Source organism: Rhinoderma darwinii, chromosome 10 (genome assembly GCF_050947455.1).
Source record: "Rhinoderma darwinii isolate aRhiDar2 chromosome 10, aRhiDar2.hap1, whole genome shotgun sequence".
Taxonomy (NCBI): Eukaryota; Metazoa; Chordata; class Amphibia; order Anura; family Rhinodermatidae; genus Rhinoderma; species Rhinoderma darwinii.
In genome coordinates, this window is record NC_134696.1 from 40,491,498 (window position 1) to 40,510,747 (window position 19,250).

Below are 19,250 nucleotides of genomic sequence, written 5' to 3' on the forward strand. Positions count from 1 at the left end.
ACTGGGTTAGTTTGCCGCGTGCATTGCATCCTACACGGGCAGATTAGCTAACCGTAATCAAGAATGGCTGATAGTGACCGATAGGATGGTTATTATACGGGGGTTTTAGTTTTACCTTTTTGTCCCCCTATTGCAATGTTTTTTTAAGTTCTAAGAAATCGGACCGATTTCATGCCTATGGTAGTGTTTGATAACATCTGAATGCTTCTTTCCTTATGACATAAGTATGGGCTATGAAGCGTATATGACCTCTCTGTCTCCCTTCTTAACCATCCCTCTTGGCCAGTCATGTTCTGTTATGCTGCCGTAAACTTTAAAATCCTTGCTTGCACGACTATTGGGGGGGGGGGGGGGTACCTGCCATATTCCCTCTACACTTCTTGTTTATGCCTGTTTTGGATTGGGTGTATCAAAATTGCCCAATTAAACCAATCCCACTAGGGTCGATTAAGGCAAACGGTGTAGTTTGAATTACCTGGACTGATCTTTCAGAACTCATTGACCTACTGTACATCTCATGGCTCTTCAGCTATGGTGAAACTACAACTCCCATTATAACATAACAGCCTGCGGTTCATAACTCTGGCATTTTAGCTCTGCGGATTGAAATAAATAATTTCCCTAATGTTTTGTTATCGTTATTAATCCCTTCAACTATTGGATACTACAGGTCTATAGTCAGACCTGAAAATGGAGTGGCATGAAAGCCGACCCCAGAGTATTATGGGAACACTCCCACTGCTAAAGGAAGCAACTCTGATCATTTCACTATATTCTTCCCTAATATAGCGTTGTAAGTGGTGATCTAGTCGTGAGCCCAGCTTACCTTCCTGCTACACCTACCACTGATTGGATTGCCCATGTATAGGCAGAATATTACTTATTGGTATAAAGATATGTAAGGTGGGACTGATTTATAGGATTGCATCTTATAGGGTCCCCCATGTAGTGGCGACATACCTCTCACCGGTTTTAAAGCTATGCAAGATCAAAGTAATTTATAGGATGCTGAAACCAGGCTTGTGGCAGAGGGAGCCCCTCACTACATTACTGCCTTCATTGATCACACCCATCACTCAGGTTAATGAACTCCGCTGCTTGCCGGATGAGAATTAGGAGATTGCACTGGTTGAAACGTAAATAAAATCTGTGCAATTCATAAAAAGATTATTATTGGGAAGTGTCTGTATGTATGATCATCGAGTAATTACATGACCTATAACAATGCTCTAACTGAAAGATGATGTGTCAGATCCAGGCAATGAGCGATCAATTGCTCTGTGGGAAAATATGTCCCTAGCAGAGTCAGACTGGCTCACCAGAGGTAAGGAGGATCAGTCCCTGATCTAATAATGTATCCCTGACACAACAGGACCCATGAGGTCCAGGAGAGCTAATAATGCAATTAAAGGGCCATGCATTGTATAGCTGGATGGTTGGTCCTCAGTCACCTGTTTAGTCCAGTCAGACCCTGGTCCTTATGTATACACGTGGGTCATGTCCCATGTGTATAAAAGTCTTACCGTGCTTTTATATGCCTAGACATGCCAGTTAAAACCATTGTCTACCTACGCCAGATGGGACTTGGCATAGTACATGTGCTTATGGGCTCATTCTCGCTTGGCAGTTATTTAGTGATAAAACTCCTCCTAGACCATAATTGATACTTGCAGCGCAGGGTATGTCCCTGATCAGGTATATGGCAGTGTGACTACATTACATGGCTGAAGGTTTATTTTGCAGCAGTCTTCTAGGCGAATGAATGAATTTAATATATAATATTTTTTAAATATTTTTCCTCCTTCTACTTCAAAGTGGCAAAAATGTGCCATGAAAAATCTGCATCCATATGGCAAATATCCTGTTTGTCTAAAGGTAATAGTTTTACTTTTATTTTTTTTTGTAAAGGCTAAACGAAGGGAAGAAATCATTGCCCTGCTGAAAAAGCAAAGAGAAGATTGTATTAAGGTACAGTTATAAATAATGAATATCTGCGTGCTTTACATCAGGGGTGCACTAGCGGTGGTTGCTGTGCCCCCCGCCCTGCTGGACAGAAACAAAAGTGATTGTCTGTGTGATCAGCTGTGTTTCTGTATGAAAATCGCTGGGGCCGGCCTCTGCAGTGAAGAAAAGCGCTAACTGGTTAATACAGTTAGGCCTTATTCACACGAGCGTATTTCACGTCCGTGTTATGCGCGTGAAAAAAAACGCACGTCACACGGACCTATGCAATTCAATGGGGCCATTCAGACATTCAGTGTTTTTCACGCAGCGTGTGTCCGCTGTGTGACACTGCATGTCCTATACTTGTGCGTTTTTTGCGCAACCGCAACCATTGAAGTCAATGAGTGCGTGAAAATTATGGACAGCACACGGACGCACATCCGTGTGCTGTGCGTGATTCATTCAACAGATGCTAAAGAAATGATGAGTAAAAGAAAACCACCTCCATCAGTTGTTTATGCTGACGTGAAAAACGCATGACATACGCGCGTAAAAAACGCAGACACACCCTACACAGACGCCACACCACACGGAACTGCAACGCAGGAAAAACGCTACGTTTTTTACGCGCAGAAAACGGACACGCTTGTGTGAATAAGGCCTTATAGGCTACGTCTGTGTGACTGGCACCTGCATTAACCAATGAATTCTTCCCCATGCTCCTTATTACATAGGTGGTAAGATGGCCAGCTGGGAAAGGGCTTATAATACATCTCATTATTAGAGCTGCCCCCCATTATAAATAGTCCTAGCAGTGTGCCCTATGATTAATGCCAACAGCGTGTCCTCATTAACCCTTTGACACCACACCGTACATTTTTGGTTCTGGAAGCCTGCTGTTAAAAACCAGTGCCATAAATGTGGCGTAGTGATGATGCGGACACTAAAGCTGTTATTGACCGGCAGCCTCCCACCGTAACAGCCAAAATCAGAAATCACTTCGGGCCCATTTAGACGAGCGTAAAACTCGTCCGTGTGCTGTGCGTGGAAATCACTCACAGCACGTGGACCCATTGATTTCAATGGGGCTGTTAACTCACGCATGTGTGTTCACGCAGCGAGACTCCGTTGCGTGAAACTCCCTGCATGTCCGATATTGGTGCGTTTTCACGCACCTACACGCACATCGTAGTCAATGGGTGCGTGAAAACCACGGACAGCACACAGATGCACATCCGTGTGCTGTGCAGGATTTGCGCATCAATTCGATTAAAAAAAAAGTGCTTTGCGAGTGCATGAAAAACACATGCCACTCGCAAAGCACACTGATGCAATAACACAACGCACACTGACAGATTTACGAGAGTAAATCTTTCATGCTTGTGTGAATGTAGCCTTAGATCTCGACCATTTAACCCCTTCGATGCCAATGTCAAGACTGATACCGCCATCTAAGTAATCAAAACAAAATGTCGCAGACCTCGGCAGGCGACGTAAACAAAAATGCTTTTTTTTTTTAAAATATTTGAATTACCTCCCCAATAAAATATAAAACTTAAATATGAGGATATGTGTACCTCAAAATGGTGCTATTAAATTATATAATATAATATGACTGCACTATTAGTGGAACATGTCAGCAAGATTTAAGCTCCCAAACAGCCACCAACCTGTTATCCAGCAGATAATAGGCTAACAATGATGCCTCTGTGTAATCTGCCTCATGCATCATAATTGCGAAAAAAGCCATTAAAAATGGCACCCACTTTATGCAAATTAGCTTGTCAGCTGAGCGTTGCGGTTATGCTCAATAGTCCTGCACTCCAGTGCCTAAACATGCCCCTCACAGCTTGATTGACAGCTCAGAAACCACTCTGTCACTCTTAGATCTCTGAAATCCTGCGCCTGTGCCGTTCTATGCAACTTCCCACATGCACAGTGAAGTGCAGCGCTTACAGTCCCCGGGAAATTGAATGGCGCAGGCATGGGATTTCAGAGATCTAGGAGTGACGTAGTGCGGCTTCTGAGAAGTCAATCAAGATATAAGGGTCGTGTTTAGGTAGCGGAGTGCCTGACTATTCAGAATAATTGTAATGCCTAGCAAGTCCTTTCAAGCTGATTTTGCGCTGTTTTCAAAGCCCTGCTAGATAACAAGTTGGTACTGGTTTGGGGGCCTAAATCCTGCTGACAGGTTCCCTTTAAGCAATTTGAGTTTTATTGTGGCCCCTTGTAGAGCTATATGACAATGTGGCGCACGGACAAAAAGAAGGTTGTGAACCCTGCTTTACATTGTCACTCAGACCCCTCCCTCAAGTCATTTATATACATTCTATACATTTCTTCATCCCAACACAATATATGATTTTCCTATAATGCTTGAAAAAGCCGGGATGCTTTGTTTCTTTCGTACAGAGCGCTACTCCCCTACTCTTCTATCTTTTTCCTCCACTTGGGAGCCCAACTGTATAAGGAACTAATTGACCTAAATTGGAGCCGCATACAGAACAGCCCCCTAGTGGCAGCAACAGGCAGATAAGATTTGTTACAGGTATGTGTGTGGTGGGAAAGGGGAACTGTGATGTGTAATAAAGAAACACAGCACTGAAACCATATCATTATCCTGTAATAAATAGAAATATAGAGGAAAAATAGTGAATGGTACAAAGGTTGTACAACAAAGAGTAAAAGGATTTAGAAATTTGCCTTATCCACAACATTGCTTGTACTTGTGCTTCCATATTCCGCAGCGCTGTACAAAGACTTCATTCACACGTCTTTCTGCCCCAGAGCAGATTTTTATCTGTCCTTCTAAATCAGAGAGATAAATGCAGAGACTAGGCACTATACAAGGGAGAAGGTGTTTGACCTGTGTGTTTTTGGACAGTTCCAAGGAATTTATAGTAGCCCTTAATACAGGTAGGCATTCAAACTCCATACAGATCGTGTCCTGGATGGGTCCAAACTCACGCCAACCACTATGACCCTTATTTTATTCTGATTTTGTTTTAAATGGTGCCCTAGACAAGTATTACAATTTGTTAAATGGGTTTTCCGGTACTTTGCTATTGATGACCTATCCTTAGGATGGGTCATCAATATCAGTTAGGTGGGCGTCCATTTCATGACACCCCCATGATTAGTTGATTGAAGGGGCCGTGGCGCTCCTGTGTGCACTGCGGCCTCTTCATTGCTTACCAGGCACAGCTCCATGCATTTGGTAGTGCCTGTGCCTGGTACTGCGGCTCAGTCCCATTTAAGTGAATGTGACTGAGCTGCAGTACTGGATGTTTGGAGCTGTGCCTGGTTAATAATGAAAAGGCTGCAGTGCACACAGGAGCGCCACGGCCCCTTGAATCACCTGATTGTTGGGGGTGCTGGGAGTCGGACCCCCACCAATCTGAGATTGATGACCTATCCTTAGGATAGGCTATCAAAAGGTACCGGAAAACTGCTTTAACTATATACCACACAAATTTTTTACCCAGGGCAGAGTGCACACAATTGCTCTGTAAATCTACATGGGCAGTAAGGTATCCACTTAATATGAGACGACAGTGAACAAATTTTTCACTGGTTGTAATAAGCTGTTTGCATTACATTTAACAAGGAAATACAATCATCACATATTGGTACTTCAGCGTGGGACGTGGTACATCAATCTGCCAGCGTTCCTACAGCTACTACCAGTGATTTATGACGCCATTGCTCTGCCATTTTCTGCCTGCCATCCTGATCCTTATTGATCTCTTTTTAAATTTGGTATTAATAATACATTGTAGGTTATCCCATCGCAGAACTGCTGCAGCTGTAATTACCGCTCCAGCTTTCGTCTGCTGGATCCGATTTCTGTTGATTAATGTTTAGTTTTTGTAGACACGATAGAAAAACTGCACTAAACATATTGCTTGTTTGGCCGGACAAACCGACTAGGGCATAAACAAGAGCACCTAAGTGGCACAATGTATAATATTAATGCCCACCCATCGAAGAGCTTCAGTGATTTATATAGGACTGCTCAATTGGAAGGGGCAGATAACCAATGAATGAAGTTTTGCTATCCACAGCCATTTTTTTTCTTTTTCGCTCCCCACCTTTCAAAGACAGTAACTAGCAGAGCTTAACAGGAGCGGAGCACAAAGATGGCTCATCTGGGGGAATTTATTAGCCCCCCAGGCTGCCATGACAACCATCAGCACCTCAAGATCCTGACCCTAGAGGGGGGCAATGGGCTGTCGGTCTAATGGCTTAGATGCTGCGGTCACTACTGATAGTGGCATCTAAGTGGTTAAGCCGCCAGGATCAGAGTTCTCTCCGGCCATTGCAGTGAGGTACCAGCTGTATGGAGCTACACACTTTCCCTTGGCGTCAGTCACGTACAGTTACGTCACATGTCCCCAAGGGGTTAAGAGGCACACAATGCTTAATGATTGAAATTCTCAAAAGAGCCACACCATGTTAGCAGTTACAGTTTACACACAGTGGCAAAGTCTCTTAATGTTTCTTGAAGGAGCCTTCCTCTGTGGGGCTTCCCTGTATGTTTGACGTTTGTGTCGGGAAGCTCTAGGCCCATACTTTAAACGTACCCGTAGGCTCCTATTATTCTGACAGAAGCCAAAATGACTGCTGGACTTCATTTGGAGTTATATGTCAGGAATACCATTTTATTACAGGATAGAATTCTATAGTAGACTATGCTATTATATAACGCAGAGTATCAACATCAACGTGCTCCGTCCCCTGCTAGCACTAGATTCTTCCTGGACTTATCCAGTCCTGCATACCATCCCTGCAACTGTCACCCAGAAGTCTCTTATTCGTGGCCAGCTAGAGCACCACACACATGCAACGGCACAGGGCACTGCGGCCCGTCGTGCCACTGATTTAGGAGACAAAAGAGCGTACATACAGTACAACACTATATATATATATATATATGGGTTGTCCCAAGATTAAATCTTACCACAGGATAGGTGATAACATGCTGATTGGTGTGGGTCCGACCGCTGGGAACCCCAACAATCACCAGAATGGGGGACCCGCTCCTCCGAATGAATGGAGCGGCAGGTCGCACATGTGCACTGCCTCCCCATTCAATGTCTATGGGACTGTCAGAGATAGCCGAGTACAGCGCTCGGCTATCTCTGGCAGTGCCATAGAGAATGAATGAAGCGGCCGAGCGCATGTGCGCCCTTCTTTTTCATTCATTCGGAGGAACGGAATCCCTGTTCTTGTGATTGGTGGTGGCCCCAGCGGTCAGACCTGTACTGATCAGCATAGCTGGACGCCCTTTCAACTCCAACAGACTCACGGCAGACCGTGGCTTTAAATAAAATGTTTGTTCGCTCAAAGCATACCTTTTCCAGATGACTTTTCAGCATGAGCCGTCATGTGTCTGTACATGAGAAATAACTCTATATCTGGCCATTATATGACTTGTATTCTGATTTATTTTTTTTAGCAGTTATCGCTCCTGCAGACTCTCCCTCTAATTCTCAGTTGTCTCTAAATGAGTGGGTGGAGCCTAATTGCTATTCTATACAAAGAAATAGGAGAGCAGGACTCTCCTATTCTCTGTGTGCTATCACACATTTATATATATATATATATATATATATATATATATATATATATATATATAATCTCAGATGCATCAACATGGAGGAGATTCTACAGCAGTAATGAGCGGTGTAGCTAAGAATCCAGCACTGGGGTGAGAAATAACACTTGCCAGTAATCTGTGGCACGTCTGTCTGTATCTTTCTCACTCTGCTCCTGCTCCCCCTTCCCTCTCCATAGACATCTACAGGCAGCTTGTCTCTTTCGCTTCCTGCCAACCCTGCCTGCTCCCTCCTCCCCTCTCAAAAGACTTTACTGGCAGGCAGTGAAGAGACCCTCGCCACTTTCTACAGTCCGTATGTAACTAAGGATGGACTTTGCTTGATAACAGGGTGCGCACAGCAGATTGCAGGAAGGGGGACACCTAGTGGCAGAAACTACACACTGTATTATCCATGCAAATTCTCACACAACTAAGTTTTAACAGTAAGTAAATTACAAAGTTGATCTGTCAGGTATACTATTAGATTAGCAGAAGTTGTTTGAAAAGTTAGTGTCCGTTTAGAGGCAGGATTTACATCTGTAGAAGTCTTTTCCCTGCGTTTTTGTACTCACAAAACCCACAAAATAAATGTATTTTCTGAAAAATATGCCTTATTTAAAAAAAACAAGAACTGCATTCTCAGTCCTTTGCAGTTTCTTTCCCGAGAAGTTAAAGGGACAAACTGCACACAAATATGCAGAATTCTTCATAATTAAAAAAAAAAAAAAAAACACGACCTCGTTAAAACTCAAAGAAACCGCAATAAAACTGCAGAGTAAAACCACAGTTTGCATTATTAATTGCATTTTTATAAGTTCAGATGTTCTACAGATAAAAGGACGTAAAACATCACACTTGTGAAATTATTTTATTTGTCTGTAATTCCAAAAAGAGACAGAAAATGTTATACTGTCAGCAGCATCTTTCTTCTGGTGCACAGGGTTACAGTAAGTGCAATATAAATCCAATGGAATTTCAGTTTCGAGACAGATAAATGCAGTTCAGACGGCTCAGGCCACTCATTTTCCTGTCTGCTTAAAAACAACAGACTGCATTTCATAATTGACTCATCTTTTATATTTAAAATCACCTTATTTGTATCTAATAGCATCATGGTGTCCCCTTACTATAACTCTGTACCTCTTCTTATAGACCTCCCCAGTGTAAATTAGACTCTTTCTGCAGTCCAAATATTCACTCTTCACATTTTTTTTTACAATTTAAGTATTTTTATTTTGTCATAAAAAAAACTGAGACAAAAAAAGAAACCATATCATGGAGACACATCTCGAGGCAAACAGTAAGGGAATAGCTAGGCACATTAAAGGACATTTAGGAGTAGAGCGTCAGATTAGAGAAAGGGCCGCTCTTCACATTTTTTATAATTTAGGGATTTTGCGTTTTCTCTTTACTGCCTGAGATACAGGCCTGATATTAACAACTATATTAAGGAATGAATTATGAGCTTCTCGTACCTATTTCTCTTTGGACATGATCGTTTTATGTAATAACAGAGAGCAACTCAGGGGATATCCTATTGCCCTCCTGATGCCACCATTAATGGAGAGAGCAGAGGACCTTTATAAAGGTTGTTATATTGTAATAGCCCCTATAATTTCATGACTTCACAATTCAGTTCACACACATTCGGTTGTTATGTTTGGAGGGACTATTTGAAATTATTCCGCCAAATATTTATATATATATATATATATATATATATATATATATAGATAGATGCATGCAACTGTTGTTGTTTTTTTGTATATAGTTGTATTATGAAGTGCAGTCTACTACGCTTTTCAATACAGTTGGGTCTGCAGGATCCTGAGATATTCTGGCAAAATGTATATCAATAGGACACACTTTTGGTATATGTTTTCCCACTAAAGTCTGTGGATACTTTAGTTTATATGTTAGGAGAGAGTTCACCACAATTGTGGTGTGAACGTAGTCTTATCTGAACTGCTACTGCTTGTAAGAGAGTGATTCAGGCAATATTCACTATATGGACAGAAGTATTGGAACACCTACACATTACACCTACAGGAGCTTTTATGTCATCCCATTCTAAATCCACAGGCATTAAAGCGACCCTCCAGTACCCACAAAAAAAAGAAACTAACGATAGTAGAATGAATTTTTAACTTAACTAGTGTCCATCCCTTTGGTTCTTCACTTTCCGTTGCCTCGTTCTCAGTACCCGTTGTCTTCTATCCAAGATGGCCACCTCGGTCTCAGACTTGCATAAGGAGCGTAGTCTGCATGTCTGAGACACGCCCCCTCCTCCACTGCCCTCTGAAGTGTCAGTAGCGATGGACCAGCGCGGATGTTATCAGTTCAGGTCCATCAGAGGGTGGCGAAGGAGGAGGATACTTCACAGAACACATTTCCACTGCTCCAGACTCCAGTGGCGGTGGCTTTACTCCACTCCATCTGATGCTTGGCGATGTGAGGCTGGCATGCAGCTGCTCGGCCATGGAAACCCATGCCATGAAGCTCCCAGCGCACAGTTTTTGTGCGGATGTTAATGCCAGAGGAGGTTTGGAATTGAGTCAGCAGGCCGTTATCAACTTTTATATACTATGCACCTCCGCACAAGGTGACACCGCTCTAACTTTACATGGTCTATTACTTTGTAGCTGAGTTGTTGTGGTTCATAAACGCTTCCACTCTGTAATAATATCACTCACAGTTGATCAAGAAATTCCTTCCCTCCTAGATATTCCACAGGCTGCCTTGTTATGACAGTGACATCCTATTACAGGACCACGCTGGAATTCAGTGAGCTCTTCAGAACGATCCATTCTTTCACAAATATTTGTATAGGCGACTGCCCGGCTAGTGCTGGATTTCATACACCTGTGACAATGGGACTGAATGAAATACCCGAATTCAATGATTAAGTGGTGTGTCCCAATACTTTTGTCCATACTGTATGTGTATCGGGGTATTGCTCATAATACAATTCCCTAATATACTAGAAAAGGTTTATCAGAGCTGAACCGAATGCCATAAAGGGGGTCTTTGGACAATCCTGCTTGTTCGAATGGTCCCTTGACCAGAAGACTGGACATCCCCTTTAATAACGCTAGATGAATGGGGGAAATCACAACATTATCTTACTGGGTTGTTTGTTTTTTTGGTTTGTTTTTTTACTGGATTGTATTAAACAAGTCGTGTCTCTTCTTTTTATTTAGAAAGACCTTGTATCTTTTGGGCATAAACTAAGTAACCAAATGGAAGAGCAAAGGTGAGTCCATTACATATTCCAAGAAATGGGCATGAATGCCAGTTGTGTAACTTTTCTTAGCTGCTGGCCTCAGGTTGGTAGGGACATGTAATAGAAAGACGAGACAATGGGATAATTGGTTTACCTATTTACATTTGGCACAAGCAAACCTCAAAGCTGGCAAATCAATTCACCCAATGGATCATAACGACTGGTGAATTGCACATCGATTTGCAATTTGGTGAAACTTGAATCTGGCACAAAAATTCCTCAACAATGAATTTACAACTTTCCACAGTTCTCACACCAAAGACCTTTATGGGTTATTCACAGAATATGCCATAAATGTCTGATAGGTGGGGGTCTCCCCTCCTGCATCCCTACCTATCTGGAAACCGTGGGTCGGCTATTTCCATAACTCTTGTAGATTTGAATAAAGAGAGCCACGGACATGTGCAACCACCTCTTCATTAAAGTTCCACCTGAATGCAGTGGCCAGTGACGGATCAGGGTACTCCCATTCTCCTGCTAGGTGGGGTTCCCAGAGGTGGTACCCTGACCTACCAATCATTTATGGCATATCTTGTGGATATCCCATAAATGTCCTTGGTGGGAAAACCCCTATAATGACTACCACTCCGTTTTAATGTCGACCACAGTGAGGAGGATCAGGGGGTTCGGTACCCCGCTTTCACGATTGGTTGGATAGGTGATAATTTATGATTCTGGGAATATCCCTTTAAATCTACATAATCGATCTTTTCAGATACATTGCTTAGCTTGTCTTGTCCTGACTTTTAATCCGATTATGTTTTTATTCTCTTTACAACATTCTGCTGGTTTCCCGTTATCGGAAATATAAACCACATACAGATTCCAAGAGGGAACCAGCAGAATTTTTAATTTTATTTTGGGTGTGAATGGAGAAGAAAACCACATATCGCTGATAATACGCACAGGATAAGTAAAGGAAAATACTTGCAATGTTACTCAATGGTTTATGTCGATTTTTAAAGGGGTTGTCTGCAGAGGAAATGCCATAAATGTCTAATACATGCGGATCCCCGACCCATCTCGCTGGCCACCGCACCCAGTTCGAGAATCCATGCAGAACAGGACGGGACCCCAGATACAGCCGAGCTTGCTGAGCTACGCAGTTTCCGTAACTCCAATAGAAGTAAATGGGAGTTACGCAAGAAGCATAAAATGTCTGTCACGAGACAACCCCTTTAACTGAAATGTTCAAAGGGGGAGTTTTCTCTCAAGTTTAATGCTTAGGATCCTCTGACTAATTAGAATTTAATTACCTATTGACTTTAGTGAGGGAAACCGCATATATGTATCCATGGTTTTTATCATCTCATTTGGATAAATGCTTAAATTTTAATTGTCATATCTGTGAACCGCTTCCGTTTCATCCATTTCAATGTGAATATTACATGACCTGAGTCTGAAGTTTATTTGCCTTCGTCTTGCTGTGCAGCTCTGGCGTGTCTCTGTGAGCAGGACGAGACCTCTGTATTGATTCTGAGGCCATTTAATCAACATAGAGACAAAGATTTACCAACATTGCTGCTGCTGTAGGTGTTTTGGTCGATGTTAATAATATCACGTAACAAGAACAGAACGACCAAGCACAGTGTATCATTTATGGCAGTATTCAAAGATACGTCAACTACATGTAATATAACGGTCACATTTGGAGGCACGTATATCACAGATGACTGGGAGAAAATATCCTCCAATCTTTAAAAATTATTTATATACTTGTACCATAAAAGCAGTTTAGGACCTTTTTTTTTTTTCTAGCATGGGCAGGAAAAACGCTGAGATATCAGTGGGGCCGAATTTTCCTACAAGCGCAGTAGACCTGTGTCTATAGGTGTCCGGTCGTGGACAACCCCTTTTAAGGTGTGGGCTACATGATGGATTGAGACTAAGTGCTCATTCAGACGAGCGTGTATCTTGTCCGTGTGACGACCATTAAAACAACAGGGGCAGGACCCGCTGTCACCGACGCCATCAGTCCTGCTGGCCTCACGGATTTGGCTCTGAGCACAAGATACAGCTGCTATGTATCCAGAATACATAAAAGCTTTATCTAAAAAAGGTCAAACTTTTTTTTTTTCTTTTTTTTATAAATACCAATTAAAAAGTTGCTTCAAACACCATAATACATTGTTTTAGTAAAATAAAACAAAAAACAAGTGTTCAAAGGTTCTTCTTTAATTTCAGCCAAAAACATCTGCATGAAATGTGTATGTTCTCGCTGTGTTTTCATGTATTTCCTATGGGTTCTCCGTTTACTTCCACACCCAAAAAACTTACTGATAAGTTAATTAAATTCCTATAATATTGGCCCCAGAATGTATGTGTGAGATAGGGAATGTAGATTAGATTGTAAGCCCCACTGAAGTCAGGATCTGATGTGACGTGTCTGTGCAGTGCTGCAGAATATGTTGACGCTATAGAAGTAGCAGGAAATGATTATACCGCAGCGTTTCACTTTACTGTTTTTTTTTTTCTGGTAGGTTAACCACACTGGATATAGAAGAGATGGAAGATATAAGGGCTGTGAGGCAGCTTCAATAACTGTGACCCCCAACAACAGAACACAGATTTGACCAGCACCAGCGCTTTAATTCTTCAACTTTGTTCACATCTTAACAAAATTCACACGCAGCGGCCAATCCATCACACGATGGAGAAATATGGTGCCCAACAAACTACATTGACTTATCTTAGTTAACTTTGTTAAAGATTGACTTTGCAGTCTTTGGTGATGGAAGGTTCATACAAACGGAAATCTTGCAGTGTTTCCGGTGCAAAATTTTTACTGCGGATTTCACCCCTTCTGCAGTGTAAACGCTGATTTCCGTCTGCGAAATGTTCAGTAGAATGTGTATGAGATATCTCCTCTACGTGGCTGTGACTGTAATCTGCTGCAGATTTTCCACAAAGAAAATCTGCAGTATTTCTGTCTTGTGATAATTCTGTTAATTTGCACTAATTTTGACAGGAAACCTGCGTCGGAATCCGTACCAAAAAAAAACACCCCAAATCTCCCTTATTTATTTCATAGGGAGGTAAAGGCAGTTTTTTTACTGGGTGTTTTTTGACCGCCCACGAAAAAAAAAGCCTCACGCCCTAAAATAATTTTGAGGCAGATTTTCTCTGCCTGGCAGAAAACTCTGTGTGCACATACACTAAGGCCTAGTTCACACGAAGTATTTTGCAGGCAGAAAAAAATCTGCCTCAAAATTCCTTCAGGAGTTTTGAGGCAGATTTTGACCTGCCTGTGCCTTTTTGCCATGGCTTTCTTGTCGTTTTTCTGCCCGCGGCCATTTAGAATGGCGGGCAAAAAAACCAAAACATTTCTCTGCTTCCCAAAGATTTCAATGGCAGGTCAGAGGCGGCCATGGCCCTTTTTTTTTTTCCCGCGAGCGGCTAAGAGCCGCCCAGAAAAAGGCCTTCGCCTCCCATTAAAAAATCTATGGGCCATTTTTTGGCACTGATTCTGAAGCGGTTTCCGCTGGGCATAAAGGTTTCTGGGACAGTCTTTGTTCTTGTTTAGATGACTGAACATCTTTCTATAAATATATTCTCCAGATCAGTCTATTTTTGACGATGTTTTTTTTTATGCACCCACATCTCTTATTTAATTCTAAAAAAACCGGCATAATTAACTGTATAATAAAACATAAGATTTTATTGAATAGTGCAGTGGTTTTGCATATATTCATAAATGAGTTTATTATACAAATAAATAACCTAAAAATGTTCTACTTGACAATCTACCTTTTTTTCTCATTGCTATTTTGTTGCAATATATCCCTTAAAGTGGGTTTCTTAGCAAAATGCCATAATTTACCATGCTGCCATTTACAGATTTTTTGGGGGGGAGACAAATGACGGCACCTCCACATGAATAATGGGTCTTCAGTCCCTTCTGTGTGTGATTTTCGACCATGAATTACGGAAACAGCGGAGCTCGCTAAGCTACGCTGTTTCCGTAAGTCCCATAGAACTGAATGGGAGTTACAGAAACGGCATAGCTCAGTGAGCTACTCTGTTGCCGTAATTCATGGTCAGGAATCACAAGCTTCCGCCACAACACTGGGCAGTAGAACGGGGTTTAGGGGTCCCCATTCTAGAGAGAAGTGCTGGTCCTAGAGGTGGGACCCACATCTATCTGACATTAATGACATATCCCGTGGATATGTCATAAATGTCTCTGATGGGAGAACCCCTTTAAATATGGACATATAGGATATGTCCACAAATGTTTTAACCGGTGAGAAAATCAGAGGGGGGCTATACGTTGCTCCTGCTTAGGGCATACAAACCATAGAGGGGGCCCATTACAGGATGGTCTTGTCTCCACTTTAATGGGTGGTAAATACATGTACAGAAATGTGGTCGCCACGGGTGCTGCAATATTAAAATGAGGGCCTGTAAATTGGAAAGGGGCACCAGAACCTCCTGTCCCGGGCTGTTAGAAGTGTTGTACCATCAAGTTGCTTTCGAAGGGGGCCTAAATGTAATTCTTGCTATGGGGCTCCCCGTTCTCCGTGTACACCACTGGCTTAGTAGCTGCCTGCCTAGGTCCCTGCTATACGATCATCATCAATGCTGAGAGACTTCCTGATTATGCTGATTTTGCAGTAAGACACAGATTCCCCAACATTGCATCCCCTAATAATTTAGCCAGTAGGCAATACTAGTTTACAGAGCCCCAAAGCACAAGATTAAGGGTCCATATAGTGAGTGCACTTCGGGTCCACCAGTTTTAGTGTTTTTGAACATTTTTGTCCTTGTAATGACGGTTACATCTCTGCCTTAAACTTCTAATCGAGCAACGTAGATGCTTCTTGTACTTCGTTGTAGTTCTTCAAGCACAATTTATGGAAGGTCATTATATTTTCATAGTTTTTTTGCAGAAAGCACTTTCCCTCTCAATAATACATAAGTTGGCAGGTCAACAAGTAAATAATGCCTTGAGATGCAATATAAAGTGTCTCAATGCAAAACTGGTTCATTTCTTTATAGTGTGTTCTTCTGGATAGTTCAGCAATAAATTGTAGCAGGACATCCACTGGGTGAGAACTTTAAGGGCTAAAACAGAATATAAAGGTACTCACAATGCAAGTAGTTTGATTTGGACACGATTAGGTTCTATTATTCTCTTAGTTTTTTGTTAAAGCTGAGAACGCTGAGCTCTCCCTCTCATACCGCCTCACTCCGCGTGCCGTTTCAGAAGCCTCCGCCCCCTTACTGACGCCTATAGGTGAGACCGGCTGAGAGGTTTAAACAGTAGAGAAATCACGTGTTATTGAAGAATTTTCCTTTACATCTTACAAAAATGACAGTGCTTTTAGCTTGCGTCTACTCCACTAATATTCGCTACAAATGGGTTTGGTGAGTCAAGGATTCATTTCACCATACTAATGTGATTCAGAGAGTTCGAATGTTGCCATGCTATTGCAGCATTTTTTTCCTCAGTTTTTTTTAAATGTTTTTTCAACACTGACTTAATAAATATCAGTGTGAAACTGAATGTAAAAACCTTTTCATTTAAACTTTCATTTTTTTTTAAATACATTTTACCATCATTTAATCCCAACGTTAAAGAGAACCTTTCACCTCCCCATACATGTGCAGCATATAATGGGGAGGGCTTCATAAACCCTGGGGCACTTTACTTTTTTTTTTTTCTACCCCCCCCCCTCCGTTATTTAGATATCTGTGCCGTTATATTTGGTGCCCGATATTTAACCCCCTGAACAGTCAATGGGGCGTGTACTGTCAAGGGGGCGTGTTACTATGGCTGTGACACTGTCCAATCAGCTCTTTACACTTTCCGTAGCAGTGACAAGCCCTCTTGCCAGTTTGGCAGAAGACTGATCTTCAAAGCTGAAGAGTGAGAGAGCGTGTGCGCGGGGGCACGGACACTATCTCTCTCATCACTTTTGATTGAACACTGACCATATCGGATTGGACAGTGTCTCAGCCATAGTAACGCCCCCTTGACAGTACACGTCCCATTGACTGTTCAGGGGGTTATTTAAATATCGGGCGCCAAATATAACGGCACCAATATCTAAATAACGGAGGGAGGTAGAATTTTTTTTTTTTTTAAAGTGCCCCAGATTTTGTGCAGCCCTACCCATTACATGCTGCACTCAGCTGCACATGTATGGGGAGGTGAAAGGTTCTCTTTAATACTGTTTTATAGAGATTTTGCTCAAGTTGATTATTAGGGGAATGCTGAGTATAGAAGCCCTTCTAGAGGGCATATAAACATTATAGAGGGTGTCAGAGAGGAGATCTCTCACTCTGGCAGACTTGTCACAGCCATTTATTTAAATTGGCACTGTGTAGTACTATATTTTCCCTACAGTGGCACAGAGGAAATGTGTGGTCGTCAGATACTTTCCTGGCCTGCTTTAGAGAAGGGGTTGCCCAGTTGGGACATCCATGTTAAAATGAGAAAGCAGATTTAGAGTTTCCATCACCTATGTAGAAAAAATATTTGCTATAAATCGGTCCAGAAGCATGTCTAATAGCCGGTTATATATACATTAGTAATGCCATCAGTAATTGTCTTATATAGGTGCTGCTTTTATATGGGCAGTTTTGTTTTTGCAGTCTATTTTTGGGCAATTTAATTGCAGGCATAAAAGTCCTGTAAATGGCTGTTGACTGAAATATCATCTGCCTCCCTGGTGAGTGCTCAGCCTCCCTCTTTATGTTTCCTGATATCTTTCTTTCATATATATGTCCTTTTGTGACTTTCTCTCTTCTGTGGATTTATTTCCGGACAGGGATTTATTTTCCCACTTGTATCGGTAATTCTCCTTTCCCTTGATTTTTAACCGTCCCTATGTTATTGAATTTTTGGGACTTTGCTGCCTGGCTGAACTTTGCAGGGCTTCCTCGTATTGTAACGTCTCATCTTCAACTGTCAGTGTCTATCTAGATGCATACGCTCAGCGTGGCCACAACTGCAAGGCTAGATTCACACATGCAATTTTTGATGCAGTTTTTTTTTAATTTTATTATTTTAGCCAAAGCCAGCAGTGGATTCAAAATCTGTGAAAAGTAGAAAGGAAGGAGTGATATATCGTCTTTCTTTTGTAACCACCCATTTGTTTGGATCAAAAAACTGTATGTGTGACTCCATTCTTATACTTCTGTATTTCTAATCTATGTATAATAAAAAGGTAACTTTACCAAGAGCCTTGGGTTAGCCTAAGGTTCTATTCACACAACAGTGAAAAGTGGCCGAAAAAAAGAGTCTGCGGAGGTTACCGGTGTCAAATCTACATAGTGTATATTCTCACATAACATTTGGCTGATCATTATAGCATTCAGAACTTAATTGCTGGGTAACTTGCTTTACATCGTCTATAGCCCTACTTTATTTTTTTTACTTAAGTTTTGGCCCATATCTTATAGTTTCTTAAAGGGAGGGGAGCGTACCTGTAAACCTTCTCTGAGCGATTCATGAGAAGTAAAGTTAAATGGCAAAATGCTTTCTTCCGCCACTAGAGTGCGCTATCTACAGATGCTATCTTATCGAGGTCAATTTGAAGTGTATAAATCACTGTTCAGTGAACTCCCCCTAGTGGTGACTGCAGGTAGCCAGATATTTATCATATAACTATCAGGGTATGTTCACACGAGGGCGTCCGTAACGGCTGAAATTACGGGGATGTTTCAGCCTGAAAACATCCCCGTAATTTCAGCCGTAACGGCATGTGCAGGCGCTTGAGCGCCGCGTCCATTACGGACGTAATTGGGCGCTGCTATTCATTGAAGTCAATGAATAACGGCTCCAATTACGGACAAAGAAGTGACAGGTCACTTCTTTGACGCGGGCGTCTATTTACGCGCCGTCATTTGACAGCGGCGCATAAATTACGCCTCGTGTGAACAGACAAACGTCTGCCCATTGCTTTCAATGGGCAGATGTTTGTCAGCGCTATTGAGGCGCTATTTTCGGACGTAATTCGGGGCAAAAACGCCTGAATTATGTCCGTAATTAGTGCGTGTGAACATACCCTCACTGTGGAGGAAAGCCGGGGATTTAAAATTCTGTATAATAAAAAACAAGACCTATTCTTTATACGCTTTTGAAACCACTGCGCAAGGAAAGTCTAGAATGTTTGCGGGTTTGTGCTGAGAACCAACAAATGGCAGCCACAATCTACACTCTGGATTGGAAAAGAACAAAGTCGATGCTCTCAGGCTCCCTTATATATAACCCAGGATGCATCCATGTCGGTCATCTGTTTGTTTGTACATGTGGCTGTACAGAATCATTTTCTGGTTAGTGTAATATTGTTATTATGGTTTATTTTTATACATTCATAACATAACACAACTGCCACTGCTGGATCGCACATACACTAAATATGTTCATAGTTTACTTTTGCCTCTTTAAATAGTATTTATTGTTTGTTTTCATTTGGT

General features: G+C 41.9%; 1 protein-coding gene across 4 annotated transcripts in view; it reads left to right on the forward strand.

Annotated features, from left to right (window-relative positions):
* Positions 1 to 14,388, forward strand: part of HOATZ (HOATZ cilia and flagella associated protein) — a 35,104-nt gene extending 20,716 nt beyond the window's left edge. For 2 of the 4 annotated variants that reach the window (XM_075838788.1, XM_075838790.1), the window contains 3 exons: positions 1,909 to 1,968; positions 10,744 to 10,796; positions 13,307 to 14,388. In XM_075838788.1, coding sequence (XP_075694903.1) covers positions 1,909 to 1,968; positions 10,744 to 10,796; positions 13,307 to 13,367 — 174 coding nt within the window. In that variant the 3' untranslated portion in view covers positions 13,368 to 14,388. Of the gene's footprint in view, positions 1 to 1,908; positions 1,969 to 4,356; positions 4,493 to 10,743; positions 10,797 to 13,306 lie in introns of all 4 variants that reach the window. The other 2 variants (XR_012850723.1, XR_012850722.1) reach the window with 2 other exon arrangements.
* The last annotated feature ends 4,862 nt before the right edge of the window (positions 14,389 to 19,250 follow it).